Genomic DNA, 24,371 nt, shown 5'->3' with positions numbered 1-24,371 from the left:
CACTTTGACTTGCTTTCGAACTGCTAGGTTGGCAGGAGCTGGGACCTAGCAACGGGAGCTCACCCCGTTGCAGGGATTCGAACCGCCGACCTTCTGATTGGCAAGCCCAAGAAGCTCAGTGGTTTAGACCACAGCACCACCCGCGTCCCTCCTCGCTTTTCCTTAGGACGTTCCTATTTTCATTGGAGAAATGTTGGAGGGTAGTTCTGCGACCCTTGAGCCAAGGAGATAAGTAACGAGACAACCTTTAGAAGACATCTGAAGGCAGCCCTGTAGAAGGAAGATTTTTAATGTTTAATGTTTACGTATTATGTTTTAGAATGTGTTGGAGGGCGCCCAGATTGACAACTTCTACTACTACTACTACTTCTTCTTCTTGACATCCTGATTTTCATTGGAGAAATGTTGGAGGACATGTCTTCCCCACCCACCAGGGCAAAGCCCCTTGCCTTTCGAAAAACGAAACTGCAGCAAAGTCCCCGTCATTGGCTGGAATTTTCCTCGGAAGGGAAGGACACCTGTCACTGTATATTTCAGCTGTGCAGAGACACACACACACAGAGAGAGAGGGCAGGATTGATCCAGGCGACAATCTGAAGGCCAGACGGCCGGATTTAAAGGACCTGGGTATGAACTGCATGCCGTCTGTCTGTCTGTCTGTCTGTCTGTCTGTCTGTCTGTGTCTTAGCACTCTCAGCTTCTGGTTTCTGAACCACGTCTGTCTGCCTGTCTGCTTGCAACAATCCCACGAACTTTCGGCCAGCCTGCCTGGATCTCCCAAAGATTCATTTTCCCCTTTCGCTGGCTAGATTCCAGCTGGGCCGCCTTCCACGGGTCGCCCGGGATGGGGAAGGAAACTATTTTTGGGTGACGCTTTGATGTTGAGTCAGCAGTCGTCGATGCAAAAGCCTCACTCCGGCTCCCTGGGAGCTGCGGCGAAGGCTGCTCCCCATCTGAGAACTCAAATGCAGGCATGAAGCTGGCAAGGTATCTATAACTATAGATTGCACTCTGTTATTATTTCCATTTTCCATTTTCTGAAGCAGACTAACCTCGATGTGTTCCTGGCCCAGTAACCATCAACGTTGGGAAGATCCAAAGAGTATTAACTTCTGCCCGCTACCAAACCAGTGGTTATGGATTACTGGGTCAATGAAATTAATAGATTGATCAACACCATCGCCTTTTACCTATGCCTTGAGGTGATTTGCAGCTGAGGAACATCTGGCACCTTCGTTATACAGCTTTTGGCAAACGTTGAGGAATGCTCACCTCTCCAACCTGCTTGAGTGGTGTATTTTTAGGACTTATTTCTGCAATGTTGAATTGTTTCCAGTTGCTTTTAATGTTGTGTTCTGATATTTAAAGTTGCGTTGTAATTGCTGTAACGCTCCTGGGACCTTAGGATGAATAATAATAATAATAATAATAATAATAATAATAATAATAATAATGGCCAGTAGCATTCTTCTAGAGAGAGGTACCAGAACTCGCCCTTGTTCTCTTATAATGGTAATGGCACCCACCTGAGAGGTGCTGGGTTCAAGGTGAGGGAGTCAAGGTGTTTTACAACATTCAAAAGCTTGATCCTAAAAAACCATGTAATAATAGCAAATAGGTTAAAAACATAAGGATTTGGAGGGAGTTTTTAGCTTGCGCAGACACCAAGAACATTTAAAGCACATGTGTGTGTGTGCACACTCACACCCAGATCAAAGAATATTGAGAACTCTGATTAGTTACCATATTTTTCCATGTATAAGATGCCCCCTATTTTGGGGTACTCCAAATTAAGAAAACACCCCTCAGCACTACCTGTATATAAGACGAGCCCCAATTTTAAACAGATTTTTTTGGTAAAAAAAACCCTACTTTTGCTGGGAACCTAAGCACTTCTGTGAGGAGTAAGCTACAGTTAACAGGATTATTGGTGTGTGTGTGTGTGTAGAAATGTGCTTTACATAGTCTAGCATATGGACATTTCTCCAACATTTCTCCTACAAAAATAGGATAAATTGCTTTATGCTAACCGGTAATTAATTCTGATGCTCATATTTCAAATCCAGCTTGCGTTTCCATCTCCACTTGGTACTGTAGTTCTTTAAATACTCAGTAACAGCTCTCCAGTCAAGGAATTTATCTTCATTTTGGTCTCTAATCTTTGCTGTTAATCTTGCCAGCTCCGCAAACGCCATCGTTTTCAAAAGCCATTCTCCCTTTGTTGGAACCTCCTCTTCTTCCCATCTTTGGGCATACAATATTCTTGCTGCTGTCGTTGTACACATCAATAAGGAAGCTTTTAATGTTTGATGTCTTGTGGTGTTTTTATGTTTTGCTGGAAGCCACCCTGAGTGGCTGGGGCAACCAGTCAGATGGGCACATAACAACAACAACAATAGTAATAATAAGAATCCGCGGACTCAGCATCAGAAGAGTCCAGAAAGGGCAACACCCCGGTGGGCAGACGGACCCAGAGGAGAAAGGAGCAAAGGAGGAGGTGGAGCAAGGCTAGGGTCTTGAACTGGTGTCTGGGGGGAGGAGATTCAGACGGAGCTTCAGCGGTCTAGCGTTGAGACGTAGAGCTGCGCGCCGCGGCTTTGGAATCGAAACTGAACCTTAATAAAGACTTTTGTATATAACAAGAACTGGCGTTGGTCCTCTGTGAGCTGGGACCTTGGGCAGCTCTGACAGTAATAATAATAATAATAATAATAATAATAATAATAATAATAATAATAATAATTAAAAAACAGAGTGGGCTCCATGGTCCATATTGGGCCTCCCCAGTCAGGAACACAGTGAGATTCTCACTGTCTGCTCCTCAGCTGTGGAATCACCTGTGGCTGAAAGTCTGCCAAAATCCAAGATTGAGCATATACGGGGAACGTCTTCTGTTAAACGACCATAGGTGTTTTGTTCACACCTGGCACAGATCCAATTAAATGAATATTCAGTTTAAATAAGTAGCAATAAGAATGTGGTTTGATTGAGGACTGGAGCCTTGCGCCGTTTTTTAAGAGGAAAGGCCATAACGCAGTTGTTGGACACCTGCTTGGCATGCAGAAGGCGGCAGCTTCAGTCCCCGGCACCTCCCGGCAGAGCTGGGGACGGGTGCCCACCTTGAAATCTCAGAGAGCCCCTGTAGGTGATGCTGAGCTAGACTGGAAGAGCACTCTGACTTACAGAGTCATATAATCGTAGAGTCGGAATCTCATTTCTTCTAACTTTAAGCCAAAGATTCGAGTCCCACCCTCCAGAACAGGAGAAAGCAAGTTTGCTCCCTGTTCCATGAGACTCAGAAGAAGGCAGCTCAGAAATTATGTCCGTCCCACAAGCTGAAAGCCTCCCCACCTCCGGTTTTCTTAATTTCTTTACAGTGGTACCTCAGGTTAAGTACCATATTTTTTGCTCTATAAGACTCCCTTTTTCTTCCTAAAAAGGAAGGGGAAATGTGTGTGCGTCTCATGGAGCGAATGCAGGCTGCGCAGCTATGACAGAACCAGAACAGCAAGAGGGATTGCTGCTTTCGCTGCACAGCGATCCCTCTTGCTGTTATGGCTTCTGAGATTCAGAATATTTTTTGTTTTGTTTTCCTCCTCCAAAAACTAGGTGCGTCTTGTGATCTGGTGCATCTTATAGAGCGGAAAATACGGTACTTACTTCGTTCCGGAGGTCCATACTTAACCTGAAACTGTTCTTAACCTGAAGCAGCACTTTAGCTAATGGGGCCTCCCGCTGCTGCCGCCGCGCCGCCGGAGCACGATTTCTGTTCTCATCCTGAAGCAAAGTGCTTAACCTGAAGCACTATTTCTGGGTTAGCAGAGTTTGTAACCTGAAGCGTATGTAACCCGAGGTACCACTGTATTGCCCTTTTGCCAGGCTGCTCAAAGCACCATGCAGAATCTTCACCCCCTCCGTGTTTCATTCTCACACAACCACTCTGTGGAGTAGGCTAAGATGAGAGGGACAACAGACTAGGACATGGGAGGTCTGCCTCCCAGACTAACCTACCCTGTTGTGAAGGGAACAACCAGGTGCACCACCTTGAAATTCTTGGAGAAAAAGCGGGCATATAAATGCCATCAGTAATCATAATAATTGATAATCAATCATTTGGATTGTTGGAATGGGTTGCTGGATTGTTTGGGAATTGCCCTTCTCCAAAAAAAATCTCATAAACACAAAGTATTTCTTTGTAATACAGTGGTACCTCGGGTTACAGACGCTTCAGGTTACAGACTCCGCTAACCCAGAAATAGTACCTCAGGTTAAGAACTTTGCTTCAGGATGAGAACAGAAATCGTGCTCTGGCGGTGCAGCAGCAGGAGGAGGCCCCATTAGCTAAAGTGGTGCTTCCGGTTAAGAACAGTTTCAGGTTAAGAACGGGCCTTCAGAATGAATTAAGTTCTTAACCCGAGGTAGCACTGTACAGTATATGCCACGATTTTATGCCACCAGTATATGCAAACATCTGGCTTACTTAAGATATTTATTAGAACCTTTATTCTCAATAACAATGAAGCTCGCAGCTGGAGATTGCTTTGATTTTTTAAATGAATCTTTATTATTTGTAAAGGGCAGCTCAGTGGGCTAGAGCGTGGTGCTGATAACACCAAGGTTGCAAGTTCGATTCCCGTATGAGACAGCCGCATATTCCTGCATTGCATTGCGGGGGGGTGGGGGGGTTGACTGAATGATCATTCCAACCCTACAATTCTATAATTCTATATTTGTATGAGTTGATCCTTTATTCTCCCTTTGGAGCTGCGCTGTATGTTTAAAATCTTTTGATTGCTTGTCTTTTTTTGCACGTTGTTGTTGTTAGTAAATCAGTTTATTAAAAAAGGAACAAGCAGGCACAGCCAGTGAGCTTGTGGCTGAGGCAGGGTCAGGATTCGAACCCGGGTCTCCCAGGTGCCTAATCCGACACACTCTTTCCCACTGGGAGGAGACTGGCGAGGCTCCTCTTGCGTCTCCAAACACCTGCTTGGGCTGTGAACGGGACGGGGAAATGGGGCTGCTCATCTTGCAGGTTGGAAGGGGTCCAGCGTGCTGGGTTTCAGATCCCTATTCTTAGAAGGCTGCCATGGGGTTTTTGACGATGACTGCACAGCCAAGGCTCTGGTTTGACATATCCGAGTGTGAATGAAGCCTGTGGCATCTTCCAGGAGAGGTGGGGTTGAAACTGGACTGCCGTTTAAGGCCCTGGGATATTACTTACACCACCCACCCACCCACCTTCAGCTGCCCCACCCCTCCAACAGGACTCAGTATTTTTTAAAAAAGGGAATCTCCTAGACTTAGAACCAATTCTCCACTTTTGGGACAGGAGCCTTGATAATAATAATTTTATTATTTGCCCCAGCCACTCTGGGTGGCTTCCAGCATATGCAAAACCATAATAAAACATTAAACGTTAAAAAAAAAAACCCCTCCCTATCCAGGGCTGCCTTCGGACATCTCCTAAAGGTTGTGCAGTTACTTATCTTCTTGGCTCGGGGGTCGCATAACCCCATACCCTCCAACATTTCTTGGAGGAAAATAGGGACCTTTGGTCACCAGTCTAGCTGCCACATTCTGGATTAGTTGTAGTTTCCGAGTCACGTTCAAAGGTAGCCCCACGGAGAGCGCATTGCAGTAGTCTAAGCGGGAGATAACCAGAGCATGGACCACTCTGGCCAGACAGTCTGCGGGCAGGGAGGGTCTCAGATGGAGCTGGTGGACAGCCGCCCTGGACGCAGAATTGACCTGCGCCTCCATGGACAGCTGTGAGCCCAAAATGACTCCCAGGCTGCACACCTGATCCTTCAGGGGCACAGTGACCCCATTCAGTCCCCCACCCCTGCCCACCCCGTGTCCCCCCAAAACAGTAACCTCAGTCCATTAGCCACCATCCATCCTCCAACTGCCTCCAGACACACACACAGTGGATCATGGGTAGGCAAACTAAGGCACGGGGGCCGGATCCGGCCCAATCACCTTCTCAGTCCAGCCCAGGGACAGTCCAGGAATCAGCAGTTTTTTACATGAATAGAATGTGTGTTTTTATTTAAAATGCAAATTCCTATTTGTGGGGCATAGGAATTCATTCATTTCCCCCAAAATATAGTCCGGCCCTCCACAAGATCTGAGGGACAGTGGACCGGCCCCCTGCTGAAAAAGTTTGAGTGGATCAATAAAGGTCCCCTTTGCACTATGCATTGAAAGCAGCCTTGGAGCACTTTAAAGAGCCATATTTCAACTCTCTGCCCCAATGAATCTTGTAGTTTAATGGTACTGAGAGTTGTTCAGAGACAGCGCGAGCAAAAGTTGCAGTCCAACTGTGATTTGCACGGCTCCGGTCCCTACTGCTTGTTTCGTGACTTTACGTGGTCGGGATGCTGACGACAGATCTCTGCCTCATTCCTTCTGTTGCGTTTAGCAAGGGTTCCTCAGCGACGACATGGCGACAGGTCCCTGCGAGATCCTGGAGCAGAGCGAGGAGTCTCCAGATTCTCTGAAAGAGTCTCTGATCCAGAAGCCATTGAAGGAGGAGATAAAAGAAGGTATTTTAATGATAGAATTGTAGAGTTGGAAGGGACCCTGCAGTGCAGGGATATGAGCATGGCTTAGGGAACGTAAGCAATTTACGTCCTTTCAGAAGAACATGTGAAATATACTGTGCACGCGTGGGTTCGAATCCCACCTTCGTTGCCAGTGAAATATACTTGGAGTTGAGAGTGGATTTCAAGCTCTTTCTTCAGCTCATAGTGGTGAGGAGGAATGGAAGTTCCCCCAGAATGTCTGCTCTATATACATTATTTACACAATGGGCCCCATGTGATTGGCTAATTCCAGGATTCTCCTGCAGGCCAATCAGGTTGCAGATTCACTTCCACCTGGAGTTGGATTGGGTGGCTCCTGTTGACCAATCAGACTGCTGCATTCTGGGTCCTATTGTTCTAGGACCAATCAGACTGCTGCATTCTGAATCCTATTGTTCTAGGACCGATCAGACTGCTGCATTCTGGATCCTATTGTTCTAGGACCAATCAGACTGCTGCATTCTGGATCCTATTGTTCTAGGACCAATCAGACTGCTGCATTCTGGACCCTATTGTTCTAGGACCAATCAGACTGCTGCATTCTGGATCCTATTGTTCTAGGACCGATCAGACTGCTGCATTCTGGGTCCTATTGTTCTAGGACCAATCAGACTGCTACATTCTGGATCCTATTGTTCTAGGACCAATCAGACTGCTACATTCTGGATCCTATTGTTCTAGGACCAATCAGACTGCTGCATTCTAGATCCTATTGTTCTAGGACCAATCAGACTGCTGCATTCAGGACCCTATTGTTCTAGGACCAATCAGACTGCTGCATTCTGGCTCCTATTGTTCTAGGACCAATCAGACTGCTGCATTCTGGATCCTATTGTCCTAGGACCAATCAGACTGCTGCATTCTGGATCCTATTGTTCTAGGACCAATCAGACTGCTGCATTCTGGGTCCTATTGTTCTAGGACCAATCAGACTGCTGCATTCTGGATCCTATTGTTCTAGGACCAATCAGACTGCTGCATTCTGGATCCTATTGTTCTAGGACCAATCAGACTGCTGCATTCTGGATCCTATTGTTCTAGGACCAATCAGACTGCTGCATTCTGGGTCCTATTGTCCTAGGACCAATCAGACTGCTGCATTCTGGATCCTATTGTTCTAGGACCAATCAGACTGCTGCATTCTGGGTCCTATTGTTCTAGGACCAATCAGACTGCTGCATTCTGGATCCTATTGTTCTAGGACCAATCAGACTGCTGCATTCTGGATCCTATTCAACTCAGTACATAACACCATGAGAACAGAAGACGAGGCTGCCGGGTCCAGCCAAAGGCCCATCTTTGTCCACCATCCTGTTCTCTCAGGGGCCCATTGTGGGAAACCCACAAGCAATATCTGGGCACGAGAGCCTCTCCCCTCCTGCTGTTTCCAGCACCATGTTGTATACAGGTATTAAAAGATAAGCCAGCCCCCAAGCTCTTAATCTCATGGACATGACACAAAAGGAAGGACGGAGGAGGAGGGAAGAAGAAAGTCAGATCAGTCTCTCCTCACCTGGCCATGATCATTGTCTCCCCCGTCATCTCAGCGCTGGTCCCACCATTAAAGCGATGCTCATTGGGGTGTGTTTCTTTAACAGATGCCGCAATACCAGTAAGTAAAGAAGAGATCAACAGCACCCCAAACGTAAGTACGACCGTGTTTGGCAATGCTTTAGGACCCTTGCTTCCCGTCCTCTCTCGGCCCACATCCACACCGCACATTGAAAGCAGCATTTCTGCCGCTTTAACAGTGGCGACTTAAATAAAAAAATTATTATTATTTTAGAATGTTGTATCATTTTAATGTTGTTAGCCGCTCTGAGCCCGGCTTCGGCTGGGGAGGGCGGGATAGAAATAAAATTTTATTATTATTATTGCCCCAAAGGATCACGGGAACTGTAGTTTTTGTTTTTAATTTTAATTTTTCATTTATTACATACATCTCAACTTCTTAACATTTACTATATATTCCTCCCTCCCCTCCAGGGCTTCCCCCAACTTTTCACCCACTTTGCTATCTCTCAACAGAAAAAGTTGTTAATAACGCAACATCAAACCTAAAAACATAAAAATAAAATTAAATACACCATCCTATTTCACTATCTTCTAAACATTTTCTGATGCTGATAATGTGGATGTTTATTTAAATCCTGCCATCAAGTCTAACTCCAATCTAGCTCCAGGTGGAAGTGAATCCTTCAGGTTTTTTTAAAACGTAATTTGGAAATGTTTGTAATATTAAGCAGCAACAGTGAAACATCAGGCAGTGGGGCGGGAAGTCAACTTTTAAATCTGCATTAAATTTGCATTAATTTGGTGTTAATTTGTTTATTTTGATTAATTTGGCATTAATTCGTTTATTTTTTAAAGCATGATCTCTCCTTGCGGGGGACGGAAGGGATTCTTTTTCTCGTTACCATCATCGTTTCATTTATCAATTGCTCCCTACGAACCCCCTCAAAGAGATCCCCAGCACCAACTTCGTAGGAAGCAATTAATAGATGAAATAATGATGATAATTACGAGAAAACAGAATCCGTCCTGTCCCTCGAGAGGAGAGACTGACGCTTGGCAGCCTGTCCCAACATCGTTCCTGCGTGAGCTCACCACTCTCTGCCTAAGGACAAGCTGTCCTGCTGAGCAGCTCAGGCAGCCGGTTTGTGGCTGAGCTGATTTTTGAACCTTGTCCTCCCTCCTCCCTCCTTGCAGCTGTTCCTGGGATAGAACAAGATTCTAGTCCTCAAGGAACTGGCTTGAAGCAGGAAACTGTAATAAATGAAAATCTGCCCTTATTCCCTTATGGGGGACACAAGAGCCCTTATAGAGTCCTTTGCAGGTTCTCCATCGGTCGGAGAAAATAACAGAGGCCAGTCAGAGAATACTGAGAAGCAAAGCAGCTAGTAAGCCTGATCTTTATTGATCTGTCGCAACAGGGTGCTCCCCTCACATGCAGGGAAAGAGGAGGACCCCGAACAAAGGTGTGTCCGCCCTTATATAGACATTTTAAATTGCCCGCCCTAGAGTCCAAGACCACCCCCAGAAACATCATACCTACATCACAGAAAGGGTGGTCTACAACAGAAATCTGAGCGCGTTGTTTACCTCCTGTCTGTCTGGCAGGATACCTGTTAACGCTCACTTGATTGGATACCCTGGGGAGCCTGGCCAGTCTTTTGTAATGACACTTAGTACCTGAGCCAGGTCGCAGGCTCACCCTATTCATACCCAGACATACCCTTAAGACAGGATTTGTGAAGGAAAAGACAATGGGGAGGCTTTTCCATTTTCCCTGACCTTGCAGAGAAATTGCTTTCAGGGCTGTTTTCCTGTGCTGCTTCAGACATGTGGTTTATATATTTATGTACGTGTTTGCTTGGTACATTTATGAACATTTATTATATATATAAGACCTTAGAATAGATAGTTTATTATGGCCATAGGCCCATATTCAATACATCATACAGCAAAACAGGTATAACAAAATAAAATTAAAATTAATAAAATAAAATATGTTGTATATAAGACCTTAATTTTTTTATTTCAAAACCAAGAAAGCTGTCTTGTGCCAGCTCTGAATGCAAATGATGTGCATTCCCAAACTCTCTGTAGCTCAGCTGATAAGAGCATGGAACTCTTAATCTTAGGGTGGTGGGTTCAAGTCCCAGATGAGGCAAAAGATTGCTGCATTGCAAGGGGTTGGGCTAGATGATCCTAAGGGTCCCTTCCTGCTCAATGAGTCTGTGGTGTCATTAGTCAACCCTGTATAACGCACACAGAAGCCTGGTGGATCAGGCCTCTGATCCCTCTAGTCTAGCATCCTGGAAAGCCCAAAAGCAAGAACCAAGAATATGCAGAAATAGCGAGGCTAACTGCAAGAATCCGACAGCAGGACGATGGAGAAATTCCAGAAAGAATGGTCCAAATTTATAGTATACTTAGAGAAAACTGTACATAAATAAAGACACTCACAGGACTGAAATAAAACTCATAACGTTTATTGCAAACATTTGGTTAGACCACAAGATGTAATGCTGTAATGTAATAAGGAATGTATGTCTAAACTAAAGTATAATACAAAAAATTATTAAGGAATTAGAGACATGTATAGAATGTATATAGAGTAATCACACTTAAGTAAGAGCAATGCAGAGAAGCCAGAAGACGGGTGGAGGGAAGTTAATTCGGATAAGATATAGGTTGAAAGGAGAATAATATTGTTAGGCTGTATTGTGTTTAAGATACAGTGGTGCCCCGCAAGACGAATGCCTCGCAAGACGAAAAACCCGCAAGACGAAAGGGTTTTTCGGTTTTTGCGACGCTTCGCTAGACGATTTTCCCTATGGGCTTGCATCGCAAGACGAAAGCCCATAGGGAAATCTCGGGGACCTTTTTTTAAATGCTGGCGGTGGGGAGCAAAGCCTTCCCCCCCCCTCCGGACTTCAGAAGAGGTCCAGGAAGGCCGGCGGGGGCGAAAGGCTTTGCTCCCCACCGCCAGCATTTTAAAAGCGGTCCGGGATAGCAGGGAAGCGCTTCCCGCTATCCCGGACGGCTTTTGAAGGCAGGCAGGGGGGGGCAAAGACTTTTGCCCCCCGCCCGCCTTGGGAAGAGGTCCTGGACCTCTTCCGAAGGCGGGCGGGGGGCAAAAGTCTTTGCTCCCCCCTGCCTGCCTTTCCGGGAGAGCGGAAAAGGCAGCGCTGCCTTCCCGCTCTCCCAGAAAGGCAGGCAGGGGGGAGCAAAGACTTTTGCCCCCCGCCCGCCTTCGGAAGAGGTCCAGGACCTCTTCCCAAGGCGGGCGGGGGGCAAAAGTCTTTGCCCCCCCTGCCTGCCTAACCGGGGGCTTTTAAATCGCCCCGGGACTTTCCGGGGCGATTTAAAAGCCCCCGGACGGCTTTTGAAGCCTCCCCCCGCCGCCCGGCATCGGAACGATGTCCCGAAGCTGGGCGGCGCGGCGGGAAAGCCTCCCCCCACCGCCCGGCTTCGGGGCATCGTCCCGATGCCGGGCGGCGGGGCAGGAACGCCTCCCCCCGCCGCCCGGCTTCAGAACGATGTCCCGAAGCCCGGCGGCGGGGCGGGAAAGCCTCCTCCCGCCGCCCGGCTTCGGAACGATGTCCCGAAGCCGGGCGGCGGGGCCGCGAAGCCTGGGCGCGCTGGCAACTCTCCGCAAGGAGCGCTCCCGCTGCTTGCGGAGAGGTCCGCGAAGCCTGTCCTGGACCTCTTCTGAAGGCAGGCGGGGGGCAAAAGTCTTTGTCCCCCCTGCCTGCCTTCCCAGGGGCTTTTAAATCGCCCCGGACAGCGGACCTGCCAGAAGAGGTCGGGGGAAGGCGGTTTCCATAGGAACGCATTAATTGATTTTCAATGCATTCCTATGGAAAACCGTGCATCGCAAGACGAAAAACTCGCAAGACGAAGAGACTTGCGGAACGAATTAATTTCGTCTTGCGAGGCACCACTGTATTTGGAAAAAAAATAATAAAAATTACTGGGGGGAAACCAAAAAAAAGCAAGAATCAAACAGAAGAACATTCTCCCGTGTGTGTGTGTGTGTGTGTGTGTTGCACAACCCACAATGCCGAGCATCTTATCTGAGGCAGGCTGAAAACAGCAGCCAAGGACCCTGAAATTCCAATCAAGCGGACACACGCACACAAAGGCTGTTATTGTGTAATTTGTTCTACAGATCCGTGAACCTTCACGACAGCATCCTTGAAATTGAAAGGAGATTGCTCTTGATCTCCTCTCCAAGTCCCGCCTGGAAATCTCTCTCTGACTTACAGCAGCCCGAGGCATCGACAAACACTTCAAAGCGCCAGAAATTGTTATCCCTGTGTTGAGATGCAGTGGTTGGTTTAGAGATGGGGAGAGCAGGATTCGAATCCCACCACCCCCATGCGCATCCATTTGCTTGTGGGCCTTGGGCCACTCACCTTAACCTACCTTGCAGGGGCGTTGTGAGGATAAAATGGGGGGGGGGGAGAGAACCATGTGGAAGTCAGAAAACAGCAACACCTGGAGGGAGACAGGTTTCCCCATCCCTGATGGAAGAAGAAGATGCATTCCCCTCTCTTTAGAGAAGGCCTCTTTGGAATAGAGGCATTGTTCCATTTCCTCCATTCAGCAGAGAAATGCTACTTCCTAGATCAGGAATGGATGGGCTGTGGGTGGCACTGTGGGTTAAACCACAGAGCCTAGGACTTGCCGATCAGAAGGTCGGCGGTTCGAACCCCCGCAACGAGCTGAGCTGTTGCTCGGTCCCTGCTCCTGCCAACCCAGCAGTTCAAAAGCACGTCAAAGTGGAAGTAGATAAATAGGTACCACTCCAGTGGGAAGGTAAACGGCGTTTCCGTGCGCTGCTCTGGTTCGCCAGAAGCGGCTTAGTCCTGCTGGCCACATGATCCGGAAGCTGTACGCCGGCTCCCTCAGCCAGTAAAGCGAGATGAGCGCCACAACCCCAGAGTCGGCCATGACTGGACCTAATGGTCAGGGGTCCCTTTACCTTTACCTAGATCAGGAATGGGGGGCTCCTGTGTCCCCCCCCCCAGTTGCCTAACATGGGATGTAACTATTGAAAATAACGAAGAGTCATACACATTGATTTCTGGGCAAGAAATCAGCTCACTGCTGTGTCCAGTTCTGGGCACCACAATTTTAAAAAGATGTTGACAAAGCCGAAAGGTGTGCAGAGGGAGACCGAGATGATTAAGGAAACCAAGCCTTGCGAGGATCGGTTGAAGGAGCTGGGTGTGTTCAGCCTGAAAAAGAGGAGAGAGAGAGGAGATAGGATAGTCATCTTCCAATATCTCAAGGGCTGTCACATGAAAGAGGGAGCCAGCTTGTTTTCTCCTGCTCCGGAGGGTAGGACTCAAACCCATGGCTTCAAGTTACAAGAAAGGAGATTCCGACTAAACAAAAATTTCTGATGGTAAGAGCTGTTTGGCAGTGAAAAGGAGGTGGTAGACGATCTTTCCTTGGAGGTTTTTAAGCAGAAGCTGGATGGCCATCTGCCATGGATGGTTTAGCTGAGATTCCTGCATTGCAGGGGGTTGGGCTGGATGACCGTTGGGGTCCCTCCCAACTCTGTGATTCTATGAGCCCATAGTATGTATTATTTTAGAAAACTGCTTGCAGGACGTCTTCAGTGTTCAGATGAAATAAACCACTGGAATTCCTCCCACTTCAGGGTATAGAGAGGAAAGATGTAGACAGGCTTCACGTGGTCGAGCAAGACCTCGATGAGTTCGTGGACAGCATCGGAGAAGCAGCTTCCTCCACGCTCCCCGAGCCGTCGCTGGAAGCGGAGGAGCCCCCGGCTCCCGGGAAGGTCCCCGCAAAACAGCCCCGAGCTGAGCAAGTGGCGGAAAAAGTCCTGCGGGCTGAAAGGGTGGTCGAGAGGACACCCCGAGCAGAAAAAACCTCTGGGATGGAGAAGGTGGCTGAGAAGGTTCCCCGAGTGGAAAAGGCACCCCGAGTTGAGAAGGCGGCGCGGGCAGAGAAGCCGGCAGAGAAAGTGCGGCCTGCAGCTCCAGCAGGTATGCGGTTTCCTTGGGGCCGGATGCACGCGTGACGACAGCATTGCTTCCTACTTGTAAAGGCAGAAATTGCAGGGACTTGGGGGCTGGATTTGGATCAAGGCCAGGGGGCAGGAAGGTGGGTTTCCAAGCTTCACTTTAGCAGCTTCCTTAGACCGAGCCGGACCATTATTCCATGTAGCTCAGGGCTGCCTACACTGACTGGCAGCAGCTCTCCCGGGTTTCAGACAATGGAAATTTTCTGAGACCAACCTGGAGATTTTGGGACTTTCCGCATGAGTTTATGGTCCTGAGCCGATTTAAACTAGGAAGCCTCTCTCCAGGATATCAGACAGGGGGCATTCCCAGCCTTACTGGGAGACACTGAGGATTGAACCCAGGACATTCTGCATGCAGAGCAGCTGTTCTACTCCTGCACTGTGGCCTTTCCCTTAAAACTACAGTTAGAGGCTAGTCCTCAAGGTCCTTTCCTCCTCGTAGCATGTGTGTGTGCCTGTCCAGACAGCTTTTTTGGTTTGGAGGGTGAGGAACAACCAGGAGGGGTGGGGACCAAGGGAGATGAGAAACAGGGAACACAAACAAGGCGGCACTTGTGCTCATTAGGGCTGGGTAAAATATCAATATAAGGGACAAGGGTGGCACTGTGGGTTAAACCACAGAGCCTAGGGCTTGCCGATCAGAAGGTCGGCGGTTCGAATCCCCGTGACGGGGTGAGCTCCCGTTGCTCGTTCCCTGCTCCTGCCCACCTAGCAGTTCGAAAGCACAAAGTGCAAGTAGATAAATAGGTACCACTCCGGCGGGAAGGTAAACAGCGTTTGGTTCACTAGAAGTGGCTTAGTCATGCTGGCCACATGACCCAGAAGCTGTACGCCGGCTCCCTCGGCCAGTAAAGCGAGATGAGCGCCGCAACCCCAGAGTCATCCATGACTGGACCTAATGGTCAGGGGTCCCTTTACCTTTAATATATCAATATATCAACCAAAACTGGTTCAAAGTCCATAGTGTGATATCGGTTTCATAATTTTTTGGCCTGGCAAAATATCGCAAATCATGATGTGTGTCTTAACACTGAATGTCCCCCTAACCCACCAAAAGCAGCCTTGGGGTCACAGCAGGAGGTCAAGTGTGCCCAACTCTCTCTCTCTGTTCTCTCCTGGAAGCCACAAAGACTGTCCCGGTTAAGAGGAAAGCAGAGGCCCGCACTGCAGGGCCAGCAAAGGACACGCTCCCTTGGGAGGGCCTGACCCTGAACAAATGCCTTGTCGTCGCCTCCTGCCTCGCCCTCCTCAGCGTCAGCTGCCAGGTGGTTCAAGGTAAGGGAGAAGAGCGGTTTCAGGATGTGACCAGCTGCTTACTGGAACACAGAATCATGGAATTGTAGAGTTGGAAGGCACTGTGAGGATCATTTAGTCCATGGGTAGGCAACCTAAGGCCCGGGGGCCTGATCTGGCCCAATCACCTTCTAAATCCAGCCCCCAGGCGGTCCAGGAATCAGCATGTTTTTACATGAGCAGAATGTGTGCTTTTATTCAAAATGCATCTCTGGGTTATTTGTGGGGGATAGGAATTTGTTCATTCCCCCCCCCCAAAAAAAGCATAGTCCGGCCCCCCACATGGTCTGAGGGACAGTGGACCGGCCCCCCCCCACTGAAAAAGTTTGCTGACCCTTGAATTATTCTAGGCAGGAATAGGCAGCTGTCCCAGGCAGGGATCGAACCTGCAGCCTTGGCGTTCTCGGCACCAGGCTCCAACCAGCTGAGCTATCCCCTTGGGTAGTGGGCTCCTTCTGTTCAGGGACCCCCTTTTGCAATTAGGAAAACCCCACATTTATTGAGTGGGACGCAGGAGTAAAAGGGCTTGGGGTCCTATCCAAGTTGCAGCCAAACCGCAAGTTTCTAGTCCTCATGGTTCAAAAAAAAAAGCGCTGCGCAAATTCTGCCTTGCACCTGATGTTAGTCATATTCAGAGTATGATTAGAGTGTGGTGCTGATAATGCCAAGGTTGCAGGTTCGACCGCTGCAAGGGACAGCTGCATATTCCTGCACTGCAGAGGGTTGGACTAGATGATCCTCAGGGGTCCCTTCCAACTCTAAGATTCTATTCTACCTCAGATCAGTGGTTCCCAGAGTGGGTGGTACTGTCCGCTGGCGGGGGGAGGATGTTGGGATTACCTGGGGGGAGCTAAGAAGCGAAAGCACATCAAGGGGGCACTGGATAGCGTTGCCATATTTCAGAAAGTGTAAATCTGTAACACAAATCCATTCTGAATAACACTTTTACAGTCATACCTCGGGTTACAGCCGCTTCAGGTTGCGTTTTTTTGGGTTACAGACCGCTGAAACCCAGAAGTACTGGAACGGGTTACTTCCAGGTTTCGGTGGTCGCGCATGCGCAGAAGTGCTAAATAGCGCAGGTTGCGAACGCTGCGGGTTGTGAACATGCACCCCGCACGGATCACGTTCGCAACCCGAACTTCCACTGTATAAGGTAGCAGGCTCTGGGGATTAATTTTTTTCAAGGCAAGGAAGTGGTTCGGGAACCACTGTCTCGGATCTATTAATTTTGGGGGTGAGGAGGGGGTGCTACTCAGAGTAGAACGTGTTCCGGGTGTCTGCCTTGCTTGGCCAGTTAAGAACAGAAGGCTCCTCTTCTCCAGAGGATTCCCTCCAGGCAGGGTTCGAAATTAGCCAGGCGCCAGGCGCCTTTTGCACCTAGATATCGGCCACTTGAGACCTGGGGGCCAGGATGGTGCCTGACGTCTCCACCATCTGGGGATCCTTGGCTCTGGTCTGTTTTCACACACTAAGGTCCCATCCTGTAGAATTCTATCCATTATATTTTATCCGCACAATCGGAACGAATTTCAGGAACCAAAATGCTTTTTCAGTGCCACCTAAGCAGTAACAGTGAACATCGTTATAGTGAATTGTTGTCACTTGTCTTGGCTTCCCCCACTGGCCTGCTCAGAGTTGGGAAGAATATTCCTGCGTTATGAATGGTCTGTGTCACCATTAAGAAAAAGAGGTTGGAATAGGCCAGTATACAATATTTTTCGCCCTATAGGACGCACCTTTTCTCCTCCAAATATTAAGGGGAAATGTGTGTGCGTCCTATGGAGCAAATGCAAGCTCCTTGGCTTCAGCGATAGCAACGCGAAGCCTCCGAAGCGCAGAGGGAGCGCTCCCTCCGTGCTCCGGAGGCTTTGTGTCGCTTTTGCTGAAGCCTGGAGAGCGTCGGTGCGCACCAACCCCTCTCACTCTCCAGCCTTCGGGGAGAGCCCCCTGAAGCCTTCGGAGCGCAGCGCGAGTTCCCGCTGCGTTCTGGAGGCTTCAGGTTCCTTTTGCTGAAGCCAGGAGAGTCTTGCTCTCCCGGCTTCAGCAAAAGGAACCCGAAGCCTGAGGAGCACAGCGGGAACTTGCGCTGTGCTCAGAAGGTTTCAGGGATAGCCGCGCAGCCCCTCCAGCCGGGAGAGGTTGCACACGGCTATGGCTTCTTTAGCCCCACGCAGCCTCTTCCAGCTGGAGGGGTTGCGCAGCTAAAGAGGAAGCCAAAACAGTGAGCGGGATCCATCCCGCTCGCTGTCTTGGCTTGTGCCATAGCCGTGCGCAACCCCTCCGGCAGGGAGAGGTTGTGCGCAGCCTATACGCTGCTCTTTGGGGCTGGGGGGGAAATAAGATTTTTTCCTTGATTTCCCCCTCTAAAAACTAGGTGCGCCCTATGGTCCGGTGAAAAATACGGTATATGGGAAGTGGATAAAGTGACTTTTCTTGAGCTCTTAACCAGGCTCAAGGTTGTCCTCTGAACTGAGAACCAATCACAGAGTCCATCATTTGAAAAATAAGACTTTGCCCCCGAAGTAGACATTCAGTTTTGGCGACTAACCCTGGTTCAAGGAGCCATTTGGCACCTAGGTTATATCTCTGTTTCTAACACTGGCTCTGGGTCCAGGAAGGCTGGAGCATGGAGCTCAGTGGGAGATGTTACTTCAGCAAGGAAGCAACTCAGAGTAGGATCTGCAAGCTCCACTCCTTCCTGGCTCTCAGCCTGGCCCTGATCCAAGCAGGCCTGATCGACACCCTTCTCTGAGTAGCTTCCCACGGGCACATAGGTGGCAGCTCTCAAACTCTCATCCAGCTCCAGCTGCCAACCAGAATCAGTGAGTTCTGCCTGCTGTTGTCTCTGGCGCCACCTGCTGTCGGGCTCCCTGCCTTCCCTCCAACCAGTCCCAAAGTGCACCAGCTAGGATCAACCCCCATTTCCCCCTAATTCAGGAAGACTGGTGTCTGGGGCTAAAAGGGAGATGTTGCTTCAGCTGTGAAGCAGCTCGGACTAGGTTCTCAGAGATGGGGGATGCGGCCGATTCCTAGATTTGCAACATCCGCCAATAAAAGTGCATCTACTTTTTGGTATCGGAGCACATCGAAGGTCGCCTCTCCTTTCCCACAGACATTGTCGACTACGGCGGGGAAATCCTCGAGGCCGAGCTGAGCGCGTGGACATCTCAAGACGGCAGCGTTGGGGAAGCGGTGAGTTGAGATGACGAACGGGTGGGTGGAAAGCAGGAAAATATGCCCAATTCCAGCAAAGCAGGTTGTGTCCATCCACGGTGGAGGGTGCTGAATTGGGGCCCCACCCACTCGGCCAGCCCCCATCTAAGGAGAATGCTTCATCCTGGAGCGGGGGGTGGGAAAAGCTGATACCCTCCAGATTTAAGTTTATTTTGTTGCTGCTGCTGTTGTTCTGATGTTTTATTGTGCTTTTAATTCTGTTGGGGGCTGCCCAGAGTGGCTGGGGAAACCCAGCCAGATGAGTGGGGCAATAATAATAATAATATTGATAATACTATTGCTGGCATCTGGGGCTGGTCAAACTGCTGTGACAGCAGCACTGAAGTGCCCTCCCTGGGGCACAATCCTGGGCAGTGTGTCTGGGGGTCCTGGGCTGCTCAGACAAGACCCCCCTCTCAGCCTCACTGACGGGGTCCAAAGGAAACCAGAGCAAGACCTTTGGCACCAGGAGTTGCTGGAAGGAGATGCACAAATCGTCACTCAACTGCCTTAGGGACTCCCCTCAAGATTTGTGGAGGTTTCCCTCATGTGCCTTTTCCTCTCCCAAAGATGTCCCACAAGGCATTCATGCATTTCTTTATTTAACAAATGCATTTATTTAACAAATGTATAGACTACTTTGTGGCCTCAAGCCGTTAAAGCAGTATTCGAGGCAGAATAATAGCTTTTCCTTAGACTTGTCTCCCTCCAAATCATAGAATCCTAGAGTTGGAAGAGACCCCAAGGGCCATTGAGTCCAACCCCCTGCCAAGCAGGAAACACCATCAGAGCACTCCTGACATATGGTTGTCAAGCCTCTGCTTAAAGACCTCCAAAGAAGGAGACTCCACCACACTCCTTGGCAGCAAATTCCACTGTCAAACAGCTCTTACTGTCAGGAAGTTCTTCCTAATGTTTAGGTGGAATCTTCTTTCTTGTACTTTGGATCCATTGCTCCGTGTCCGCTTCTCTGGAGCAGCAGAAAACAACCTATCTCCCTCCTCTATGTGACATCCTTTTATATATTTGAACATGGCTATCATATCACCCCTTGACCTCCTCTTCTCCAGGCTAAACATGCCCAGCTCCCTTAGCCGTTCCTCATAAGGCATCGTTTCCAGGCCTTTGACCATTTGGGTTGCCCTCCTCTGGACACGTTCCAGTTTGTCAGTGTCCTTCTTGAACTGTGGTGCCCAGAACTGGACACAGTACTCCAGGTGAGCTCTGACCAGAGCAGAATACAGTGGCACTATTACTTCCCTTGATCTAATAATAATAATAATAATTTTTTATTTATACCTCGCCCTCCCCAGCCAAGGCCGGGCTCAGAGCGGCTTACAAGCAATAATAAAAACAAGATGAATGATTACAACTTAAAAACAAAAATAAAATACAACATTAAAATAATGGAACATTAGGACTTCCGGGTCGGCGCCATCGCCGAATGGCGGGCTCCCTCCGAGCTCCGGAGGGAGCCTGCTCGGCAGGGGCTGGGTCCTACCGCACCGGCGATGCGGGGACCCTCAAAAACCACGGCCAGAGTGAGGCCGTGGACATGGAGACTCGGCTGGCACCGTTAGCGCCCTCCCGGCTCGTGAAGGAGCCTTTTTAAAGGCTACGGATCGGGCGCCGGGGAGAAGCGTGGTGCTTTGAGTTCTCTGCTATCCCTGCCGAGCGCAGCCGCATGCCATCCGGCGGAGAGCGCTGACTTCTTCTATTGAAAATTTGGACCTAAAAGAAGAACCCGTGAGTAATTGGATTATGGATTAAAAAAGAGGGATAAATTTTTAAAATCTGGAGCGAACGGGGGAGGTGGAAAAAAGGAAGTCAGCCTACCCCTTAATTGTAGAAGAGCCAAAACAAAGGATTTAACGACTAAGATCGAGCGTATCTCTATCTTCATGAATTAGCAACTTTGCGAGGGAAAATTATAAGACTGTGCTGGAGGAGAAAAGTGGAATTTGTATTAAAAAAACACCCCCCCCCCCGGAATCCCTGGAGTGATCCGCGAAACTACCTGGGGAAGAGCATCGGGAGTTTTGACAGCTGTCAAAGGCTGTCAAAACGGAAGAATAAAGCAGGGACTTTGCTTTGAGGACTTTGCCGGTTACATTTGTTTTAAATTGTATACAAATTGTTTCAAATAAGGATTTACAAACTATTTGGACTAATGGATTTGATCTGGAAGGGAACTTAGTTACTGCGATCCACCTAGAGGAGCTGAGAGACATTGCATGTGTTTTTCTTAGGAAACCTGAACAGTTGTAACTTTTAATCTCTTGGGAACTGCAGAAATGGAACATTGTTTTGTCTACAGAGGGCTACAAACTACAGGAAACAATGGATTCTTTAGTTGGAAAACGAAAGGGACATGACATAATGTTTTGCTTCTGAATAACAAGCCTCTGCAGAAAATAAGAAGGTCATGGAAAAAGAACATTTTTGCGGGAAAACAGGGAAACAGAAGGAGGAGAGAGAATGACAAGAATATGGAAACATCATGAACTGGACAGAATTGGGAACATTTGGGACATCCAGATTTGACAAGCTTATGGAAATTAAATGGGAGTTTCTTACTCCTGGATATAAAAATCTGGATAGAAAAAATGGGCCCCTTTTTGAGACAGACTCCTTCCAAGATTGGACATTTGTAATTAAATATGACTGGCAAACTACTAGAGGGATATGGATTAAGCGGGTAGGAACTTCAGGAAGACATTAGGATGAAGGGATAGAAGGAACACAACAGAGAAAGGGGGGAGGGAAATTTGGAATCCAAAGGTTGTAAAATTATTTTTTTATCTTTATATCTTTTTTTCTTTTTTTATAAAATTTTGAAAGGGGGAACTCGTGGAAGGGAAAAAATCGATCTTAGGGGATGGGAATTTGGAAAAATTGGGTTATTGATGTTAAGTGAGTCATGGGATAAAAACTTATTGAATTTAATTGCTTATTCGGAAGATTTGGAACGCAATTGGGGGCGGGAAGGGGAAGTCCTGGCTTTGGTTTTGGAAGAAAGTGTATGAATTGGATCTAATTTGTTTTTAATTTGGAAAATCTTAATAAAAATTATATTAAAAAAAATTAAAAAATAAAATAAAATAATGGAACATTAAAATATTAAAATGTAGCCTCATCGCAGGAGGAGAAGGAAAAGAAAAAAGAAAGAGAGAGAGGGAATCAAATTGGCTCCAAGCCAAAGGCCAGGCGGAACAACTCTGTCTTACAGGCCCTGCGGAAAGAAATCAGATCCTGCAGGGTCCTGGTCTCATGAGGCAGAGCGTTCCACCAGGCCGGAGCCAGAGTTGAAAAGGCCCTGGCTCTGGTTGAAGCCAATCTAACTTCCTTAGGGCCTGGGACCACTAGGGTGTTGCTATTTATGGACCTTGAGGCTCTCCGTGGGGCATACCAGGAGAGGCGGTCCCGTAGGTACGAGGGTCCTAGGCCGTGAAGGGCTTTAAAGGTCAAAAGCAGCACCTTAAATCTGACCCTGTACTCCACCGGGAGCCAGTGCAGCTTGAAAAGCACTGGGTGAATATGCTCCCATGGCAGAGACCCCGTGAGGAGCCTCGCTGCAGCATTCTGCACCCGCTGGAGTTTCTGGGACAGCTTCAAGGGCAGCCCTGCGTAGAGCGAATTACAGTAGTCAAGCCTGGAGATGACCGTCGCATGGATCACTGTGGCCAGGTCGGGGCGGGAAACGTAAGGGACCAACTGCTTGATGCGGCGAAGGTGGAAAAATGTCGCCTTGGCTGTTGCTGTAACTTGCGCCTCCATGGAAAGGGAGTATATCTAGATGCTATACTCCTATTGATGCAGCTGGACGCCCACCAGTGATGGGAGTTGTGGGACCGCAACGTCCGGAGGCTGTTTTTGGTGACACCCGCTGTGTGTGTTTGTGTGTTTTCTTCCCATTTCAGGAAGAACTCTGGTTTTATGAGAGGTGGCTGAACTGGTCGGACATGGACGAACCGCCTGACATCGAGGAGGAGGAGGAGGAGGAGGAAGAGGAAACCCTCGAAGTCGAAGAGGAGGAGCCCACTGAAGAAGAGGAGGAGCCAGAGGAGGAGGAGCTAGAGGAAGAGGAGGAGGAGCCAGAGGAGGGAGGGGGAGGAGCTAAAGTCAAGCAGAAAAAAAGGCCGGAGAAAGCTACCCGGAGAGAGAGGGTCTCCAAGGAGAAGTCCCAGAAAGGTCGCAAGGACCTAGAGGAAGAGGAGGAAGAGGAAGAAGAGGAGGAGGAGGAGGAAGAGGAGGAGGAGCCTGTTCGCAGCAAGCGGCCTCTGCGGGAAGGGAAGCGGAAAGAGCAGCGTGAGGAGAGGAGGAGCCGACAGCCCAAACCCGAAGCCAAGGCCCACAAGCATGAGGAAGGGAAGGGGCGCCCCAAGGACGGGCGCGACCGCGGGAAAGAGAGGGACCACAAGGCCCACCCCCACGAGCAGAGAGGCCGGAAGCCCTTGCGGGTGCAGCGCCCGCTCTTCCCCCTGCAGAAGCCTGCCAGGCGGCACGACTGAGACCCCTCCGCCGTGGGAAGCAGTGCTCCAAAATGCCCCCTGCCCCCTCGAACAGGTGGGCGCAGGGGCCCAGGCGACTCTGGAGCAGTGCGAGACCAGCTTGCTTGCGTCTCACAAACTTCCCCTTGGTCCCACTTCCCAGACACGTAATACCGAGGCCCTGCCACCTGCAGAGGGATCTTGGGCCACGGCCAAGGACTTGTCTGTCCAGCCCAGGAGATCCCTCTGACCTCTGACCTCAAAAAAGCCTCTCCCACCCCACCCCCCATTTTCTTCTCTCTTTTTTTCGGTGTTCACACCTCCCCCCCCCCAAATAACGGGGCAGGGGGAGGCGCCCCACAACGGCAAGGAGAAGTTGCAGTGTTTGCTAAACCGGCTTGTGACGGACGATGAGGCCTTTGTGCTAGACTCTGCTGCTTTGGTAGATGGAAGACACCCCCCCCCCCGAAACCTTGAGATCTCACCCCATAAGCAGTGGGGTTGGCTCACACATCCACACCCCATACATCAGTGCCTGAAAAAAAAGACAGATTGAACCATCCATTCCTCCTCTGTCACAAAGCAGTTTTCAGAGGCGGTGCGAATCCTGATTCCTCCCCATCGTGTTTGCAGTCTTAAATTCAGCTCCCCACCTTTTATTCTCCAGCCAATTTTCTCGATTTTTCCCCTTAAAAGAACTCTTCTCTTTTCTCCCCGCCCTTTTGGCTTAAATCTGTTTATAATACATCTGTTAAATAAAAGTTTCAGACATGTAGGATACTCTTCTTTTTCTTCCACGCAGCGACGATCCCCTGAGGATCCCTGACCATTGGGAAATTCTGCTTTCTGGGGCTGCTGGGAGGTGGAACTTAAGGGCACCTGAAGGGGCACAGATTTCCCCAAAGCTGCTCTATTCAGAAGAGGCATTTCTTGCTACCAGGACAGTGATGCTTCTTCCCAATAGAGCAGCAATGTCCAATCTTTTTTCAAAGAGGGCCAGATTTGATGAAATGAACATGCATGAGGGCCAACCTTTTTTTAGGGATGAAGTATTGAAGTTGTTGACCTTTTTTAAGGATTTCCCCCCCCAGAGTTCCGGACCTTTTTTAAGGATTAGTCACAGAATACTTTTCATATACCTTTTGGCTCAGATCACAGGCAGCACAGAGGGAGAGACAAACAGTGGGCGGGAGTGACATAACCGCCCAGTGGAAGTTCCATGCC

At 48.9% G+C, this 24,371-nt stretch overlaps 1 protein-coding gene across 2 annotated transcripts; it reads left to right on the top strand.

Annotated features, from left to right (window-relative positions):
* The first annotated feature begins 409 nt into the window (after window positions 1–409).
* On the top strand, window positions 410–23,922 carry JSRP1 (junctional sarcoplasmic reticulum protein 1). Of its 2 annotated transcripts, none has more exons than XM_081895710.1 (7): window positions 410–627; window positions 6,422–6,545; window positions 8,183–8,229; window positions 13,762–14,110; window positions 15,271–15,423; window positions 18,557–18,636; window positions 22,578–23,922. In XM_081895710.1, exons 2-7 carry the CDS (start codon window positions 6,443–6,445, stop codon window positions 23,166–23,168), a joined length of 1,323 nt encoding a protein of 440 aa, XP_081751836.1. In that variant the 5' UTR covers window positions 410–627; window positions 6,422–6,442; the 3' UTR covers window positions 23,169–23,922. The 2 variants fall into 2 exon arrangements, with proteins under 2 accessions (XP_081751836.1, XP_081751835.1); XM_081895709.1 differs by lacking the exon at window positions 410–627 and adding an exon at window positions 821–987.
* Window positions 23,923–24,371: the final 449 nt, after the last annotated feature.

The sequence above is a fragment of the Podarcis melisellensis genome, assembly GCF_964234715.1.
Source record: "Podarcis melisellensis genome assembly, chromosome: 18".
Classification (NCBI taxonomy): domain Eukaryota; kingdom Metazoa; phylum Chordata; class Lepidosauria; order Squamata; family Lacertidae; genus Podarcis; species Podarcis melisellensis.
Note: the sequence above shows the minus strand (reverse complement) of the source record. Positions and strands in the feature narration are given on the sequence as shown.

What these genes read in the sequence shown, in the direction of transcription:
- JSRP1 (XM_081895710.1), top strand. Translation starts at nt 6,443, where the DNA reads ATGGCGACAGGTCCCTGCGAGATCCTGGAGCAGAGCGAGGAGTCTCCA. An exon ending in GAAGGAGGAGATAAAAGAAG is followed by an intron (nt 6,546 to 8,182) that starts GTATTTTAATGA and finishes TTTCTTTAACAG; the next exon opens with ATGCCGCAATACCAGTAAGT. An exon ending in GCGGCCTGCAGCTCCAGCAG is followed by an intron (nt 14,111 to 15,270) that starts GTATGCGGTTTC and finishes CTCTCCTGGAAG; the next exon opens with CCACAAAGACTGTCCCGGTT.